General features: G+C 44.4%; 1 protein-coding gene across 3 annotated transcripts in view; it reads right to left on the bottom strand.

The window, feature by feature from the left end:
* Window positions 1-18,658, bottom strand: part of Htt (huntingtin) — a 144,412-nt gene that overhangs the window by 107,156 nt on the left and 18,598 nt on the right. For 2 of the 3 annotated variants that reach the window (XM_029567695.1, XM_008841869.3), the window contains exons 3-6: window positions 16,473-16,593; window positions 13,099-13,158; window positions 12,340-12,419; window positions 8,770-8,908 (exon numbers count right to left, since the gene is read on the bottom strand). In XM_029567695.1, the coding sequence (XP_029423555.1) occupies window positions 8,770-8,908; window positions 12,340-12,419; window positions 13,099-13,158; window positions 16,473-16,593 (400 nt within the window). Of the gene's footprint in view, window positions 1-8,769; window positions 8,909-12,339; window positions 12,420-13,098; window positions 13,159-16,472; window positions 16,594-18,658 lie in introns of those variants that run through there. The other variant, XM_029567696.1, reaches the window with a different exon arrangement.

Raw genomic sequence — 18,658 nt, 5'->3', positions numbered from 1 at the left:
TATCTTCCTCTGTTCTCCAACTTATTTTTTTGAGGCAAGGTCTCTCACTGAACTCAGGCCTCATAGATCTGGGACACTGGCTGGGTGGTGAAATACCCAGCGTGACACGGGTGCACTTATATACATGTAGTCAATACACTCATACACATAAAATAAAAATAATAACATGCCTTTAATCCCAGCACTCGGGAGGCAGAGGCAGACAGAGCTCTGTGAGTTCAAAGCCAGCCTGGTCTACACAGTGAGTTCCAGGACAGCTGGGGCTACAGGGAGACCCTGGCACAAAAAGACCAAAAAAATAAAAAATAACAAATAAATAAATAAATTGAATTAGGAAGGCCAGCAAGATGGCTCAGTGGTAAAGGTATTTGTGAAGGCTGATGACCTAAATTTGATCCCTAGAATCCATGGCCACCTGTCATTCACTGCAGGAGAGCCTGAAAACTCTGAACTTCCTATAGCAGCACTGTTGTAGCAAAGTGATCGATCAGCACTCAGTAAGTCATGAAAGTAGAGACAGGTTCTCTGCCTATTCCTCTCTCAGGGCTGTGATTGCTTTCCACATTCTCAATGCTCTTGGGGACACCCCCCAGCTAAGAACATTAAACTTCCTGGCTGGTTCAATCTGAGGAGTACTGGGAGGGTGAGAAAAAAATCTTTGCAGCCCACAGGATCTAAAGCAAAGTGAAGCCAGCAGAGGCCCCCTGATACACAAAGAAGGAAAACTATCACAGTAAAGACAGCTCTGGTAAACCTTAGACACTTATCCAAAACAGACTCAGCAACTGCATAAACTTCAGGAAAGATGACAGTCCACAAGTTCAACTGACCCTCCTGTAACATGTCACTGGCAGTCTCTAATTTCCAAGGACCCAGAAAGAAGCCCCTCCAACGCCAGCTCCTCCTTCCTTCCGTCTTCCTGTCCTTTCCACCCCCCCCCATTCCTTAAAAACAAACAAACAAACACAAACTCCTCTAGGTTCAGCAGGATTCATTTCATGCTGTATTTTCTCCTGAGCCACAGGTGCTTCTTTCTTCAGTGTCTTCGGAAATATCTTCTCCTGTCCCTCCTCCTCTGGCTTAGGAACAGTGTTTTTTCCTTTTTGAAATAGGCTTACCCAACCATGCACTCTGTAAGTCTGGCAGTGCAGTTTGGGTGCTCTGTTCACCAAGAGATGTTTGATGTGTACAGAGTCTACACCCAAACCCTGAAGTTCAGCATCACCCTCTGCATTTTAAGCGTGGGCAGTAAAAATTCAGCACTCTTTTTAGGCCACCGACCCCGGGTCCAATCCCACTGCCTACCAACTCCATCATTAAGCCACCAGAGTAGCACATTGTTTCTTTAAAGTGACATGTTTCAAGCCAAGCATGGTGGCGCACGCCTTTAATCCCAGCACTCGGGAGGCAGAGGCAGGAAGATCTCTGTGAGTTCGAGGCCAGCCTGGTCTTCTACACAGTGAGTTCCAGGACAGCTGGAGCTACAGGGAGACCCTGTCTCAAAAAGACCAAAACAAACAAACAACAAACAAACAACTGACCAAAAGCAACTTGGGGAAGAAAGGGGTTTATTTAGCTTCCACTTCAATGTCACAATCTGTCACTGAGGAAAGTCAAGACAGGAACTCAAGTCAGAATATAGAGGAAGAAACTGAAGCAGAGACCACTGAGGAGTGCTGCTGACCGACTTCCTTCCCCTGACTTGCTTAGTTACCCAGCTTGCTTAGTTATCTTGCTTAGTTACAGCCTAGGCCCACCTGCCTCGGATGATGCCTACCACAGCTGAGTCTCCCTGTAAACCAGTTAAGAAAATGCGTCATAGACATGATCACAGGTCGGTCTGATGGAGGAAATTCCTCAAATGACGTTCCCTCTTCCCAGGTGTCAAGTTGACAAACCAACTAGTGCAAGCAGCCTTGCTGTCTTCGGTTTCACGGCCACCAGTGATGCTTCAGTGGCAGTAATTGATGCTAAGTGTACATCTCTATCTTACGTGGTCCGATGCTGCTGACAAACCTGTTAGCTTTCTCCTCACTGGGTAGAACTGGGGACTGGCCAAAGTAGGTTACACAGTAAGAAGATCATTCAAAAAAAACCAAAACAAAACTCAGAGATACAGCCAAACGAAGAGGTGTGCAAACAGCAACATACACACACAAGAACCATGGGAAAGCAGAGCAACATGACCTCTCCAGGAGACCCTGAGTCCTTACCTACTGAACTTATGACACAGAAATGAACAAAAGCCAGATGAAGACTTCAAAAGTTTTATGGTAAAAAACGATCAAACAAACAAACCAACATGACCAACATGAACAAGGGTACAAAGATACAGATTAATTCAATCCAGGATAAATCAGCAAAACGCACAGGAAAATTGGCAGTATCAATGAAAAAGACAGCAACATAAAAGAAAAACTCAGGGGGCTGGAGAGATGGCTCAGCGGTTAAGAACACTGGTTGTTCTTGTAGAAGACCCAGGTTCGAATCCCAGCATCCACATGGCAGCTAACAACTGTCCGTAACTCCAGTTCCAGGGGATCCGAAGGCCTCTTCTGACCTCCGCAGGCATTGCATGACACGGGTACACTTACCTACATGCAGGCAATACACACATAATTACACATAAAAATAATAGATAAAATATTGGGAAAAAAAAAGAAAAATTCAGCAAGGAAATTAGAATTTTGAAGAAAAAAAATAGAAATGCTGAAATCAAATGCCCCAGCCTGCGGGGTCTGCAATGGGGTACCTGGATTGGGGAGTGGGGATGTGGATGAGGCAAGGGGCAAGAGAAATGGAGACAAGACAGTGCTCTGATCAAGTCTCGTTTATTGAAGCACAAGCATACAGTTAAATAAGAACTACAGACTGGACTGAATCATATCAGCCAGATAGCAAAGACCCAGGTGCACTCCAAGGGAGGAAAGGTTCAGTGAGAAACCCTGTCTCAAAAATAAGGTGGATTTGCTACAGAATTATTAGAACCAGTACAGAAGACAGCTAAAGGTGCTGCCAAGACATCGTCAGGATCACCAAAAATAGATAAGAAAAAAAGTCCATATGGGCTGTGGATACCTGTCTAAAAGAAGAAAATTAATGGCTGACATCACCTAAAAAATTGTACTTTACTGCAAGTTATGTCTAGTATTATGTCACCTGCTCGAGCAAAGGCAGCAGAAATTGCTGCAGAGACACTTAATGGTGAAATGCTAACAAGTTTCTCTTGATGTGAGCACAGATGGACCAGAGAATTGCATACAGGTGGGAGTCTTGTATATACTTGTAAGTAGTGTATATCAGTTATATACAAAAGTGAATTGTGTAAAACACAGTTGTACTATGTTTTGTACATTATAAAATAAAAAAATTTTTTTTGTCTTTTTGAGACAGGGTCTCCCTGTAGTCCCAACTGACCTGAACTCACTATGTAGACCAGGCTGGCCTTGAACTCACAAGGATCCGCCTGCCTCTGCCTCCCAAGTGCTGGGATTAGAGGCGTGCACCACCACGCCCGGCTATAAAAGTAATTTTTAAAAAATCTAATTGAGTCAACTAAAAATACAATAGAATGCATTACCAACAGACTCAGCCAAGCATAAGAAAAAAATACTGGGGACAGGGCTAGGACTGATGAGTCACTACCTCCAAACGTCCTTAATGGAAAAGTAAAACAAACACAAAAGCAACCACAATGTCCAAGAACCCTGCGACACAATATCAACAGACCAAACCTCAAAGTCCACAGGAGAGAAGGAGCCCAGACAAATGCTAAAGGCAAGCAGAGAGAATCTATTCAATGAAACCATGGCAGAAAATTTAGCAAAGCTAAAGAAAAGACTTTAACTTTTAAAATTTATTTATTTGTGTGTGTGTGTATGTGTGTGCATGTGTCTGTCCATTTGCTCGCATGTACGTGTCTATGGGAGTGTAGGTAGGTGCCCAACGTGGCTAGAAGAGAGTCAGAAACCTTGGAGCTGGAGTCACAGGTATTTGCGAGCCAGCACAGATGCTGGGATCTGAACACTGGTCCTCACGACTGAGCAGAAAGTGCCCTTAACCACTGAGCCATCTCTTCAGCCAGAAGTAGACACTGAAAACCTCCAAATAGACCAGACCAGAGAAGAACATTTCCATGACATCCTATAATCAAGTTATCAAAGACACAAAGGAGCTGGGCACAGCAGGGCACACCTTTAATGCCTGCACTCAGGAGGCAGAGGCACTCAGATCTCTGTGAGTTCAAGGGCAGCGAGGTCTACACAGCAAGATCCAGGCAGCCATGGCAGCATAGTAGGACCCTATCTAAAGAAAGAAAAAAGATCCATGAATAATTAAACTTTAAGAGTCAAAAGTTCTTTAGGGACTAGAAGTGGAAATTAAAATCAGACTCATGAAAATGGACAAAACAGGATTGACTTCTTAGGAAAGCGGTTTAGGAGTGCACGCCGAAGTTGAGTTCAAGTGTCCTACAGCCCAGCAAATCCATGTAGGGATCCACAACAGAAAATGGTGCATGATCCAAAGGCACAAGAATGGCCACTGCACTATTCATAACCACCATAAGTCAGAATGAACCCCAGTGTACAGGTGCAAGGCAATGGATAAACTGTGGCGTAAACAGCTATGAAAACCCCTCCTAGTACTGACACACATGCTAAAGTGGAAGACTCTCGCAAACAATGGTGAGCAAGTGAGACCAGACAAAAGCAAATACACACATACTGGATGGTTCTTCAGACAGACTCCCCCTAGTGCTGAAGACTGAACCCACACATTCTAGGTAATTACTCTCCATCGAGCTATAACCCCAGCCTTCCAAATATAGACTTGTGTGTGCCCATGTGAGTATTTGTGTGCGCATGTTCGTGCACATGTGCATGTGTGTGCACACACATGTGGAGATCAGAGGGCAATATCGAGTGTCATTCCTCAGGGAATGTCCACTTTCTTTTTTGAGACAGGGCTCTCACTGGCCTGGAACTCTCCACGTAGGCTAGGCCTGCTGGCCACTGAGCTCTACTCTTGTACCTGTCCCCCTCTCCAGAACCGGGACTAAAAGTGCATACCACCATACTCTTTTCTTTCTGTATGGCTCTGGCTAGCTATGTAGACAGGCTGGCCTCAAACTCACAAAGATCTGCCTCCGGAGTGCTAGGATTAAAAGCTCACACAAAGATTTTTTTGCATGTGTTCTGGGGAACAAATCAAGCCCTTAGCCTTGGGTGGTAAGCACTGTACCAGCCGAGCTATCTCCCCAGGCGCTCACAGAGATTTAGAAAACAGACCCCACGCGCCTTATAGGCCATGATGACTACCTTCAGAAAGGAAGAGGTGTAACAGGAAAAGGCCCAGGGGCTTCTCAGGTGTGGGGTAAGACTCTGCTTCTTGAGCTGGGTGTTGGGAACAAGGATAAACTCACTTTGTGATTATTCAGCAAGCAGTACACTTAGAAATTATATACTGTAGGGTGCGGTGGTGCATTTCTTTAATCCCAACACTCAGGGAGGCAGAGGCAGGCAGATTTTGAGGCCAGCCTGGCCTACACAATGAGTTCCAGGCCAGATAGAACTATAGGGAGACCCTGTCTCAAAAAAACAACAACAAAAAAAAGAAGTTATACACTGTCCTGTTTGTACACTATGTTCAGGAAAAAACAAAAGTCCGGAGACTAAGTGTTCAGTAGGCGATCCTGATGATCAGAATATACCAGAGGTTAGCTAGCTACTGGTCCAGCACATACCACTGCATCTCAGTAAGAGCCTAAGAATTAAGTAAAGAACTTTCTAGAGTATACAGTTTACAAGGATGGAAAGAACAAGTGGGGACATGAGCAACAGATACCAACAAAACTTTAGAAGCTAGAAAGTAAGAAATGGTATCTAGCCAGACATGGTGGGCCTTACAGGATAATCTCTGTGAGTTCAAGGTTAGCCTGGTCTAGATAATGAGTTCCGGGTCAGCTGGAGCTACAGGGAGACCCTGTCTCAAACTTAAAAAAAAAAAAGAAAAGAAAAAAGAAAAGAAACAGTATCTGACTCCACCCACAGGATGGAGATTAAACCAAGACTTTTGGGAAGTGAGAGAGCTTAGGAGGGTCCCAAAAGAAATTAAGTGCATTCATTCAAGAAGGGGCTGAGATCTTGTTGGCAGCAGACACATCTGAAAGTGGAGATGAAATGGTTGGGTGTCACCATTTATGCAAATGTCCAGTCACTGGTTCTCTGGACAGGAGCAGCCCAGGAAGTAGCCCCTCTTCCTCAACTCTAATAGAAGGGAATGTCATAAAGGTGTTGATATAGGTAAGGATAGACGTGACATGGGTTGTACAGATGTGTTGATATAGGTAAGGACAGACGTGACATGGGTTGTACAGATGTGTTGATATAGGTAAGGACAGACATGACATGGGTTGTACAGATGTGTTGATATAGGTAAGGACAGACGTGACATGGGTTGTACAGATGTGTTGATATAGGTAAGGACAGACGTGACACGGGTTGTACAGATGTGTTGATATAGGTAAGGACAGATGTGACACACAAAGAAAACAGAAAAGTTAAGTAAACACATTCCAACCATGCAGATCCCTTTAGTCCTGGGTCCCAGGACAACCACATCCACAGCCTGCACCTCTAAACAGGAAAATGGGGGCACTTCCTCAAGGGATTCTGACTGGCTCAGGAGGAAGATATTCAGCTACTGAAAATAAAGATCCAGAAGTAGAAAAGCAGTCTGGTCATCCATCAGCTGAGGAAGCCTGCAGCCATGTGACATGCATGCTTCCAAGAACCTTCACAGTGCCCACCTCAGGTCTATACAGCAGCCTCTGACACAACAGAGAAAAACATGAATAAATAAGACAGCACAAGTGAATGGAAACAGATGCAGTCAAAAGGTATCACAAAAACTGTCATTAGCACCCTCCTCAGAAGATGGCTCACTCATCAAACAAGAAGATGGGTACCACACAGCAGGAACATTCCCAGTTCTTAGAGATTCAAAGCAGCAAAAGGCACAAAAACTGAATAGAACAATTAGCCATGAACATCTAGAACATACAGAAAAAGAATCTTTTAAGCATAATAATCTGAATCAAGACAGAGGTCTAATATCTAATTTTGTTTGTTTGCTTATTTACTGAGACAGAGTCTCACTATGTAGCCGTGGCTGGCCTAAACCTCCCTATGTAAACCAGGCTAGCCTTGAACTCACAGAGATCTGACTGCCTGTACTTTTGCCTCTCCAGTGCCAGGATTAAAGGCCTGTACCACCACACCCAGCTCTGACTAATTTCAGAGGGAACACAATTTGTCAAAAAATGTAAGAAAACTTCCTAGAATTTAAAAAATAAGTTACAACTGATTACTCAGCAAGTACTCAGCATCCCACCTTCACGAAGACCAAGATCCTTAGAGAGGATCACATTTCATTAATTCAGTCCTGTGATCCCCTCACACTGGAGGCTACAAGACAACAGGGCAAAGATTTCACTCTCCTGAGGCAAAAGTGACTTGGGCCCCAAATACTGCACCCAGCAAAGCACACTGGAGAAATGAAGGCATTTCTGGGGATGCCAGATCCCAACTGCTTTCTGTTCCCTTCTGAGGATACTAGATGTGTTCCATCACCATGGGGAGCAAGTTTACACAGCAGCCAGAACAGGAGACCATACTGACAAGCCCAGAATTGCTGCAACAGACCTCACAAGCAGCCTGGCCACAACAAACAGGGTTATAAGACTCCAGGACAGGTCACTGCCAGGGGAACTAGACCTAGTAACTGACAGGTAGGAAATGTGCTGAAGTGTGAGAGGTCCTAAGTGGTCCATTATTTAGGAAAACAAAATGGCATACATAATTACACGTAAGCTGCCATGATCATTGACCTGGGCATGATAAAGCACATATTCATCACCAACAGGGCTACAGTGAAAAGACAGAGGGTCAGAGCAAAACTGTAGTCAAACTTTTCTATAGTCAAAACTTGCATGGAATTAAAGATCCAAAACCAACAATCCAAACACGTCACCTAGCAACAAAGAGGTTAGTACCAAAAGAAACACAAAGAGCTGCACTCGCTTCTGTGACACCAGGACAAGTAGATGGGCAGCACCATCCTTCTGCTACGTCTAAGGTTCACCAGTAATAAATTAAGAAACACACATAGGTAGAGGAATCAACAGACTTTTTTTAGTGTCAAAGGTTCAGGAAGGAGGCAATTAGCAGCTATTCTATGAAAGAGAAGTCAAGTGAGTCCTGGTGGCTTTAGGGTGAGCATACCACAAGGCCCATCAGGTCTTCACATGACCCTATGCACATTCTTCAGCTAGACCAAAGGACTAATCAAGGACACTAAAACTAATCTGTTCTGAGAAAATGCCTTTTATTTTTGTTTTGGTTGTGAGCCTGAGCCTTTAACTGCTGCACCAGCTCTTTAGCCCTTATTTTTCATTTTGTTTTGTTTGAAACAGGGTCTCACTGTGTAGCCCTGGCTGGTCCAGAACTCTCTATGGGGACCAAGTCGGCCTGGAACTTGTAGAGATCGTCCTGCCTCTGCCTGGGACTAAAGGTGTACACAACCACGCAGGGTGGAAAATGCCTTTTGAAACTCTATCTACAAACCATTTCCCTTGGCTCTTCATCCCAATAATAGGAAAGAAGAAGGGAAAAAAAGCTCTTGAGAATCCTCCAAGTGACGCCAACGCGAACTCGGAAACACTCTCCAGCTGCCCCTCCCAAAGACTCATTCTGAGAGGCGCAGTTATACCTTAATTTCATTGTCATTTGCAAAATTGCCAAAAGAAGCCATAATTTTGGGAACAGCTGCAGCCAAAGTCTCCTGAACCGATTCCTCGGGTCTCTTGCTCGTCCGAGTCAGGCACGGTAGAAGGTTCACCAGGTAAGGCCTGCATGTGCAAGAGGGAAACTCGTCACTCTTCAGTCTCCTCTGCTGAGAAATAAAAGCACTGGGTTCCCTTTTAGGGAATACCCTGCTTTATAAGCACAATGGTCCTTCATGGAGACCACAATGCTCAGCTACAGAATGGGGGACATAAATGCAGATGAAGTCTAACTGACCCTTGTTCTCTCCCAGGAGTTACAAAGGACAGAAAGTTGGGTTTGGGAGGTGGTAAGGTGACTTAGTGGGTAAAGACATCTACAGCCAAGACTGAAGACCTGAGTTCAAATACTGAGACCAAAATGGTGGAAGGAGAAAATCAACTCCTGCATACTGTCCCCTGAACTCTACCCATGCACCATGGCATAGAGGAACACACACACACACACACACAGTGAAAAAATAAAATGTAATTTTAAAAAGAAGTTGGCTTAAATATTTGCAGTAAATTATAATTATTATTAAAATATTTTTAAATAGGAAAATAGATATTTAAGAAAACACTACTTTAGAACAAAAACTGGGGGCTAGAGAGATGACTCAGCAGTTAAGAACACTGGTTGTTCTTGCAGAAGACCTGGATTTGAATCCCATCACCCACATGGCAGCAAACAATTGTAACTCCAGTCCCAGGGGACCCAACAGTCTCTTCTGACCTCTGTGGGCATTGCACAACACGGGTGCACTTACCTACAGGCAGGTAGTACACACATACACATAAAATAAAAATAATAAACTAAAAAAAAAAAAACTGGGGGGTCTCTTCTGATCTCTGTGGGCATTGCACAACACGGGTGCGCTTACCTACAGGCAGGTAATACGCACATACACATAAAATAAAAATAATAAACTAAAAAAAAAAAAAACTGGGGGGCCCTGGGGAGATAGCATGTGCTATCTGCATTTAAGCTCCAGCACTACAAAGAACCAGGCATAGTGGTGCTCACTTGTAACCCCAGCACTGGAGAAGCAGAGACAAGTGGATGGGTGTGACTTACTAGCTGGCCAGCCTAGGTTAATCCTCTACAGACCCAAGACCAGAGAAAGACCCTGTCTCAAAAAACAAGGCAGAAGACTGGAGAGATGGTTCAGTGGTTAAGAGCACTAGCTGCTGTTCTAGAGGATCTAGGTTCAGTCCCCAGCACTCATATGGCAGCTAACACCTGTCCTGAACTCCAGTTCCAGGAAATCCAAGGTCCTCTTCCGGCCTCCACAGGTACCATGCAAGCATGTAGTATACTTAACTACATGCAAGCAAAACACTCAAACACATAAAAAAAAAAAAAAAAAAAAAAGGCCAGGCATGGTGGTGCACGCCTTTAATGCCAGCACTCAGGAAGCAGAGGCAGATGGATCTCTGAGAGTTCAAGGCCAGCCTGGTCTACATAGGGAGTTCCAGGCCAGCAGGGGCTACAGGGAGACCATATCTCAAAAAGACAAAAAAATAAATAAATAAACAAATAAATAAATAAAAGTACAAAGAAAATAAATAAATAATAAATGACCCCGAGGCTGACCTCTGGGCTCTAACACATAGGCATACGGCTGCACAGGTACACACATGAACATGAACATACACATCCTTGAACAAAAGCATTTTTTACCCTGTCTCAAAAAGACCAGGAAAAAACAAAACAAAACAAAAAAAATATCATCAGGGCATGGTGGCGCACGCCTTTAATCCCAGCACTTGGGAGGCAGAGGCAGGTGGATCTCTGTGAGTTCAAAGCCAGCCTGGTCTACATAGTGAGTTCCAGGACAGCTGGGCTCCCCTGTCTCAAAAAGACCAAAAATAAAATAAAATAAATATCACGTTTTTGAAAAAGTAGTGTTAAAAACTACTGCAGAACAGCTGTTTCCCCACGTCACCTGACCATCACCATCATGAAGCAAAGTGCCTGTGGTGACTTACGGGAGACCTTGGGCCCACAGTCATGGTAACAAAAGAGAACTGCAGCCGACAGCTAGGTCTGTGGTAATGAAGTCATTACTATTTCCTCAGAGTCCCGTCACCGCTCCCTGTGCCTCTAGAACCCCAGTAAGCCCATTAATTTGCAAGCTGGACTTGATGGAATCTTTCTCTGGTCTACCTGAAGTCAATGCAAGGTTTTCAATGTTCCCTAGGAAAGCTGCACAAGCACTGGGAAAAAAGGTGTTGGTATTAAATGAGGCTTCAAAGGACAGCCCAGCCCTAGAGAAGAAAGCAGGCAGATGTCTGAAAACCTGTCAGACAGGAAGGCCAGGGGCCTGTCTAAAACACTATGTTTCTGAGCTCCCAGGGAAAAAACAAGCCAGCTACCACGAGGAAGGACAATCAGACCAGTGCACCAGTACAGCATGTCTGAGGTGCTGGCCAGCAGAGGCCAGCTTGCCTTTTGCCCTGGGCAAGGAGTCTGGATTTGATCTGAACAGCACCAAGGGACAATTAACAAGGTCTAAAGAAGGAAATGATCACTTTGTCTGCTACATGGTGAACTTGGGATATGATGCTTCAGAAATAAGACAAATTTTCAAAGGCGAGTTGGGTTGAGAACATAGCTTGTTGGCAACATGCACAGTTAGCAAGCCTGAGACTAAATTCAAGTCCCAGCACCAAAACCAAACCAAACAACCAAATAAAAGGAAAAGGGTTTTATAAAAAGAAACTTCCTCAGTGACTCAGTGACCATACCTCAGTGGCCACATAAGGTTCTTACTGAAACTCAGCCTCAATTGAATAAAGGATTATTCCTTATTGATGGTCATCAAAGATTTAGGACACTGCCAGCTTCTCAAGAAGAGGGCTGAGGGTCTGTGCAGAGAACAGCTCCTCTGGCAGCTGACAGGAGCAGGTGAAAACCATACATAGTCCTGCTTGTTTCTCAATCCAGCAGGACAGAACTGTTGAGATCAAGATGAGACTCAGTGACAAAGCAACCGCCTCGCATGCACGGGGCCCTGGGTTCAAGCCAGCACCAAGGGGGAGGGGGAGGGGCAGTGTTTCAACAAGTTAAAACCTTTACGCACAGTTCAACATTCATTTTTTCAACCCATGAACTAGAGAAATGCTTATTTTTCAACAACTGCTATGCTTGGTGATAGACAGGTGATTCCAAATTCCAATCATTAGAAAAGCATCTTTAAGCAAATACGTCGTGCAGACACTGTTATCAGTCTGGTGATGTGCACAGAATACGGACAGTGAGACCGTGTTGCTCTAGAAAACACATTCCATAAATCTCTTAAGGGATGATGAGACAGACATGAACACTAATGGTGGCTATTCCTGACAAGAAGGACATACAAGAGGGAATGTGAGCAGCAGTAGTCAGAAGAGGCCAAAATGGGTGACTGTACAGTAGACAGGAAAGACCTCTCAAGGGTGGACACCTGCACTGGGACGTAAAGGGCAGGCAGGAGCCAGTTACCCACTGAAAATAACCCTGAGATATAACTAACCTGCATTTTTGCGGTCGAACCAAGTGAGCCAGCTCAGCAAACCTCCACAGGGCAGCTCGCAAACTTCGAGGAGCACCATTCTGAGTGGGATGAATGAGTGACAACATTTAGGAGTCAGGCACACCAGTTACCAAAAGAGGTACTTAAACACTGTTTCACAGTCAATTTCACGATTAATTTTCAGAGTAAGGTTCAGTTAAATGTGTAAAATACCTAGTAACTACTTCTGAGTTTTAAGGTCCAGAGAGTTCAACTACAAATTTTTTAAAGATTAAGATGCTTTTGAGACAGGGTCTCCCTGTAGCTCCAGCTACCTGGAACTCACTCTGTAGACCAGGTTGGCCTCGAACTCACAGAGGATCCACCTGCCTCTGCCTCCCAAGTGCTGGGATTAAAGGCACGCGCCACCACGCCCAGGCTAAGATGCTTTTTTAAATTCCCATTTCATCGAATTAAAAATGAAGTTTTTAAAAACATGAAATAGAGCTGGGCGTGGTGGTGCACGCCTTTAATCCCAGAACTCTGGAGGCAGAGGCAGGCGGATCTCTGTGAGTTCGAGGCCAGCCTGGTCTACATAGTGAGTTCCAGGACAGCTGGGGCTAGGAGACCCAGTCTCAAAAAAGAGCGAAAAAAAAGAAAAAAAGAAATAAAGTCCACTTTACCAAATGGCATTTCCTTCTAACAGTTTTGCTTAATAGTTAAAATTTCACACACTGCTCAACAGTGAAGCAGTACTGTTTCAATAAAACAAAGGCCCACCTTTTTAATTTCCTTGTAGAGTTCTAACTGTAGCCTTGGAAGGTTAGAATCCATCAAAGCCTGCAAGGAGATATAAGGATTAAAAAGCAGCAGCAGCTATAACCCACTCACAGCGCTACAGAAACCTAAACTGCAACCAAAATTTCAATTTAAAAACTGTTTTCATTTATTTTTATTTTACACGTTGAGTACTGTGTATGTATTTAAGTGCATCACATGCATGCAATGTCCATGGAGGTCAGAAGAAGGCAATAAATCCCCTAAACTAGAATTACTGATGGTTGCGAGCCGCCTTGTGGGAGCTGGGAAGTGAACTCGGGTCCTCTGCAAGAGTGCTCTTAACCACTGAGCCACCTCTCCAGTCCCCCAAAATTTCTATTTTAATTTCTAAAAATTTATTTTTATTTTATGTGTATGAGTGTTTTGCCTGTATATGTTAAAGTGCACCATGTCATGCAATGCCCATGGAGATCAGAAGAGGGCACCAGATACCCTGGAACTGGAGTTAAGGTGTTAGCTGCCATGTGGGTGCTGGGAACCAAACCCAGGTCCTCTGCAAAAGCTGCTAGCGCTCTTAAACAGTGAACCGTCTCTGTGACCCCCAAAATTTCCATTTTTAAGGCAAAATAAAACATTAGAGCAACTAAATTAGGAAGCTATTTGTTAAGCAAGTATTTACAGAAATTGCGGAATACTATAGACACAGGTCCTTCACTAGGATAAAAAAGGAACAAAAGCCGGGCGTGGTGCCACACGCCTTTAATCCCAGCACTCGGGAGGCAAGAGGCAGGCAGATCTCTGTGAGTTCAAGGCCAGCCTGGTCTACATAGTGAGTTCCAGGACAGCTGGGGCTACGGGGAGACCCTGTCTCAAAAAGACCCTCCCGTCCAAAGGAACAAAAACTGAACTCTTATAACAATCAAATACATGATACCAAAATTAAAATGAATTACAAAGCTCCCACAGTAAACCTGCCTTCATTAGCAGTGAGTTTGTTAGATGGTAGCAGTTCAGGTGACGGCCTATGACGTGCATAAGGCACAGGGGCACTTGAAGGACGTCTAGCAAGTGAACACTTGACATGGATGGAATCATCTCACTTGAAGCTCTGGACCTCCTAACTATCAAGGATGCTCACAGCCCCCATTGACTCCCAACAGGCCTAAGGGTCAGTGAGGAATCTCACAGTCCTCACAGCTTGTTTCTGCCCCTGCCCTCCCCAGCCCCCTCACTCCAGAGCTGTGTCCAACTTTAATCCATACTCAAGGCTAGTGGCACAAAATCCATATAGAGAAGAGGACCTTCCTCTTGTCTTGAATTTTCTCTTCTAAAATGGCTTGTCTACAGAGAGTATAACTCAGGCCTCCTCTCACGCTCACATGCAGCATCTGGTGTCTAGAAACAGAGCTGTACTAAGCAGGGGTAATGGTTAGTTCTGCCAACCTGACATAACTTAAAATCAGCTGGGAACAGAGTTTAAATGAAAAGCTGTCTAGATCAGGTTAGCCTGTGGGCATGTCTTGATTGCCTTACTTAAGGTGGGTCCAATCCATGGACCATCGTACCAGAAAGTGGAAACCAGGCATGCACTGATAGGACTAAGAATTTTTAGTACTACTAGGAATGTTTCCCACCACGCAAACATATTGAGTGCTCATATATGAACCACAAAGACAGATTCCATTTTACAACTGAGGAAAATTAAAGTTGGGTGTGGTGGCGCACGCCTTTAGTCCTGGTGGAGGCAGAGGCAGGCGGATCTCCATGAGGCCAGCCTGGTCTACATAGTGAGTTTGAGGCCAGCTGGGGCTACAGGGTAAAAAAAAAAAAAAAAAAAAAAAAAAAAAAAACTGAAGAAGCTTAGGTTCACAGAAGTTAAGTATATTCCCTAAGTTATTCCGTGATGAAGTGGCCAACATAATCTCTCTGTCTGCACATTCTACCTGGGCCTGAAGAATCAAGGAGACCCAGAACAGGCCATCTGTAACCATGTTCCTCCTCTGACAAGAATAGGATCCTGAGGATCCATGGCTGAAGAGGACAATTGCACAGCTAGGAGACAGTCTGGTACTTTAAAAAAGACAGACCCAAGGAAGAGACTGGGGGACCACTCTTCTTTAAGGTACTAACAGGGAAATAACCAAGTTGACCTCTGTTAGGCTGGAGTTCTTGGTTCACCTTAGCAAATGCTACTGGGAAGAAAACCTTCAATGAGAAGAAGATGGTGCCTCTTAAAGCCTGATCTAATTTCAGGACCGGGACTCAAAGTAGGAAGGGAAAGGGGGTGAACACAGTGAAGACCTAATAAACGAGGACTTTGCACAGAGGATAACGGGATCCACATTTTTCTTTTTTTTTTTCCTTTTTTTCTAACAGTTGTTAGCTGCCGTGTGGGTGCTGGGATTCGAACCCAGGCCTTCTGCAAGTACAGCCAGTGTTCTTAACCACTGAGCCATCTCTCCAGCCCCTCCACATTCTTCTTAACCATCATTCAGAACCAGCTTGGGGAACTGCCAAGACGTACATGAGAGCCTGCCTCAACCTGGTCAATTTGAGGTGGGTATGATACTTAACTTAGGACACCCAATTCAAAAGCCCTCTTCACAAACTTGGGCAGTCTGGAAAAGGGTGTCCAGGGCAGGCTTGGGACTCCTAAGGGGAGCACAGCAGATGATAACAAGAAATCAGTTCTGTAAGACACTGAGAATGAGAACAGGAGAGGACTTCAATCTTCCCTTGCAGCCCAAAACAGAAAAGACCCTTAAAGCTGCAGGGACCTACAGACACAGCCTGGAGGGCAAGGACAAGAACAAGACTGTCCGGGTCTGTCCTCACCTCTTCCAGCACTGCCCCCAAGTGGCTGGAACTTTGTGGATTCGTGTTCCTGTCCTAAGCTTCAACTAACCTAATTTGAAAAGTCCCATCTCTACCTACAAGCAGTACTACTTGTCACGAGGGACAGGGAAAGGAGACGAAGGAACGCTCACCCACTTGTCATGAGGGACAGGGAAAGGAGACGAAGGAATGCTCACCCACTTTCGCATTCCAGAGAGCTGAGGTTTGAGAAACAATGCCTGAACAAAAGTGGGACCTCACAAAAAATGAGCTCCCAAGAAACGGCCAGCCAGTGGCCACATCACTGCCCTTCAGAACTTACCTATCACTGTAAGGGTATAAAGGAAACTGCTTCCTGCTGACAAGGCACGTTCAGCCCATCATAGGCAGATACCTGAGCTACCTCCAAATTACACACAAGAAAGATAAGACATGTACACATCCTGAGGATGGCAAGACACGGGAATGCTAATGACAGTTCTTCTCTTAGCCCACAATAACGATAGCACTAAGGGGCACACCATCCACATAACTCTTACTTTTATAACTTTGTTGAGGCATTCATCAGCCACCATCCTGACATCTGACTCTGCATCATCACTGCACAGCAGAAACAGCTCCATGGCGATGCCCAGGAGTTTCTGAAACTCTGGAGAATTTCTAAATAAAGAGAAGAGAGAAAGAGAAATACTGTCAAAACCAGGAGAGGCCAAGGGAGATATGATGATGATCTGGATGAATTCTGGAAGAGAAAGGAACACCACATAAAAATTAAAGAAGTCTGAATAAAAGTGAACTGCAGTTAGCAGCATATCAATATTGACTCATTATTTCTTTTTTTTTTTTTTGGTCTTTTTGAGACAGGGTCTCCCTGTAGCAGCTGTCCTGGAACTCACTATGTAGGCCAGGCTGGCCTTAAAGTCACAGAGATCTATCTGCCTCTGCCTCCTGAGTACTGGGATTAAAGGCGTGTGCGACCATAACCAGCCCTCATTATTTTTTTTAAAATATTTTATTATTTTTATTTTATGCCTGCATGTATGTGAGTGCACCCATGCCATGCAATGCCTCAGGTCAGAAGAGGGCTTTGGATTCCCCTGGAACTGGAGTTAAGGACGGTTTGTAGCCGCCATGTGGGTGCTGGGAATCAAACCCAGGTCCTCTGCAAGAGCAGTCAGTGCTCTTAACTGCTGAGCCATCTCTCCAGCCCCAACTGACTCATTATTTCTGAAAATGTATCATTTAAGGTATTAAATAATTAGGTAATCTTTTCTTTTTTTAAGATTGATTTTTATGTGTTTCGCCTGCATGTAAATGAACCCATGTATGCAATGCTCTTCAAGACCAGAAAGGGCATCAGATCCCCTGAGACAGGAGTTATGGATGGCTGTTAGTCACCATGTGGATGCTGGGAACCAAACTCCAGTCTCTACAAAGAGCAGCCAGCACTCTTAACCACTGAGCCCTCTCTCCAGCTCCTGACCTTTTCAAGTTCTAATTTACACACCCTAAAAAGACACTATCTCAGACACTCACATCTGAGGTAGTCATCTGCTTTGCCTAAGGTTGCTTTCACTCTCGGAATATCTTTGGAGCCTTGAAACACCAGTCAAACATCACATCTCCTCTGCATCCTTTCTATCTCATTTTCAGGTCTAAGGTGTAACTACCTTTCATGGCAGACTTACTCCACAAGCTCACAGAACACTGAATACTAATGTCACAAAAACTAATCTGGGTCCTATGTGTGAACTATTTAAATAAGTTCAGTTGAGAGGGACTGTTTAGAATATCATGATCCAACTGGCAAAGTCAAGTCACAGGCTCAGGCTGGTGGGCCATGTGTGTGAGGCTTTGAAGTACTCCAAACCTATATATTCTGGAAGCGACATCGGTAACATGGGAACAGGATGTGTTATTCTTGAAACAGCAAAACTAGACTGTTGTCCAAGGATCTAGACCTAAATTACTCTGATGTGCAGTGCCCTTCCCTCTTCTACACAGAGATTCCTCTCAAGAGTGGGAAGACAGCCACAGGTCTAAGGGGAAGGAAAGGGCATCAGTAACAATTGCCTTCTCACAAGAGCAAGAAGGACGACACGGCAGTCAGCAACGCTGCAGATCACACCTGCGGGAATACAGCCATGAGCGAAGCCAAGGCAAGTCTGACACCAAAGCAACACTCGGACAGCAGCTTAGGCAGGGCCAACACGAGGCCAGCAGCACCTGCAAGCGTGAGCTTCTTTTTGTCTACCTACATCAAATTAAAAAGAAACAGTTAAGAGTCAATATTTAGCTAGGCATGATGGCGCATGCCTTTAATCCGGGCGATCTCTGTGAGTCCAAGGCCAGCCTGGTCTACATAGTTGAATTCTAGGACAGCTGGGGCCACAGGGAGACCCTGTCTCAAAAAGATAAAAAAAAAAAAAAAAAAAAATTAAAGTTAAAAAAAATAAATCTCTGCAAAGAAATTTAGAAGTGAGAAGCAATGGCTAAGGGGACTTAAAAAAAAGTCAAGAAAATCACTACAAGTTCAGAACTAAAATCAGGATTCTCTTCTCCCCAAAAGGAGAGTAACATGTAGTATTTATTCCAAGAGAAAGAAAAACAATTGTTCACACACACTGCTCTGAGCATAGGTTTCAAAAGCCCAGGTGCAAGTCTCCAACTCAGGCACTGAAACCACGGTGAAAAGACCATTCTCAGCTACTAGGAGGAGAGGTCA

Source organism: Nannospalax galili, unplaced genomic scaffold, assembly GCF_000622305.1.
Source record: "Nannospalax galili isolate Female #2095 unplaced genomic scaffold, S.galili_v1.0 scaffold101, whole genome shotgun sequence".
Classification (NCBI taxonomy): domain Eukaryota; kingdom Metazoa; phylum Chordata; class Mammalia; order Rodentia; family Spalacidae; genus Nannospalax; species Nannospalax galili.
Note: the sequence above shows the minus strand (reverse complement) of the source record. Positions and strands in the feature narration are given on the sequence as shown.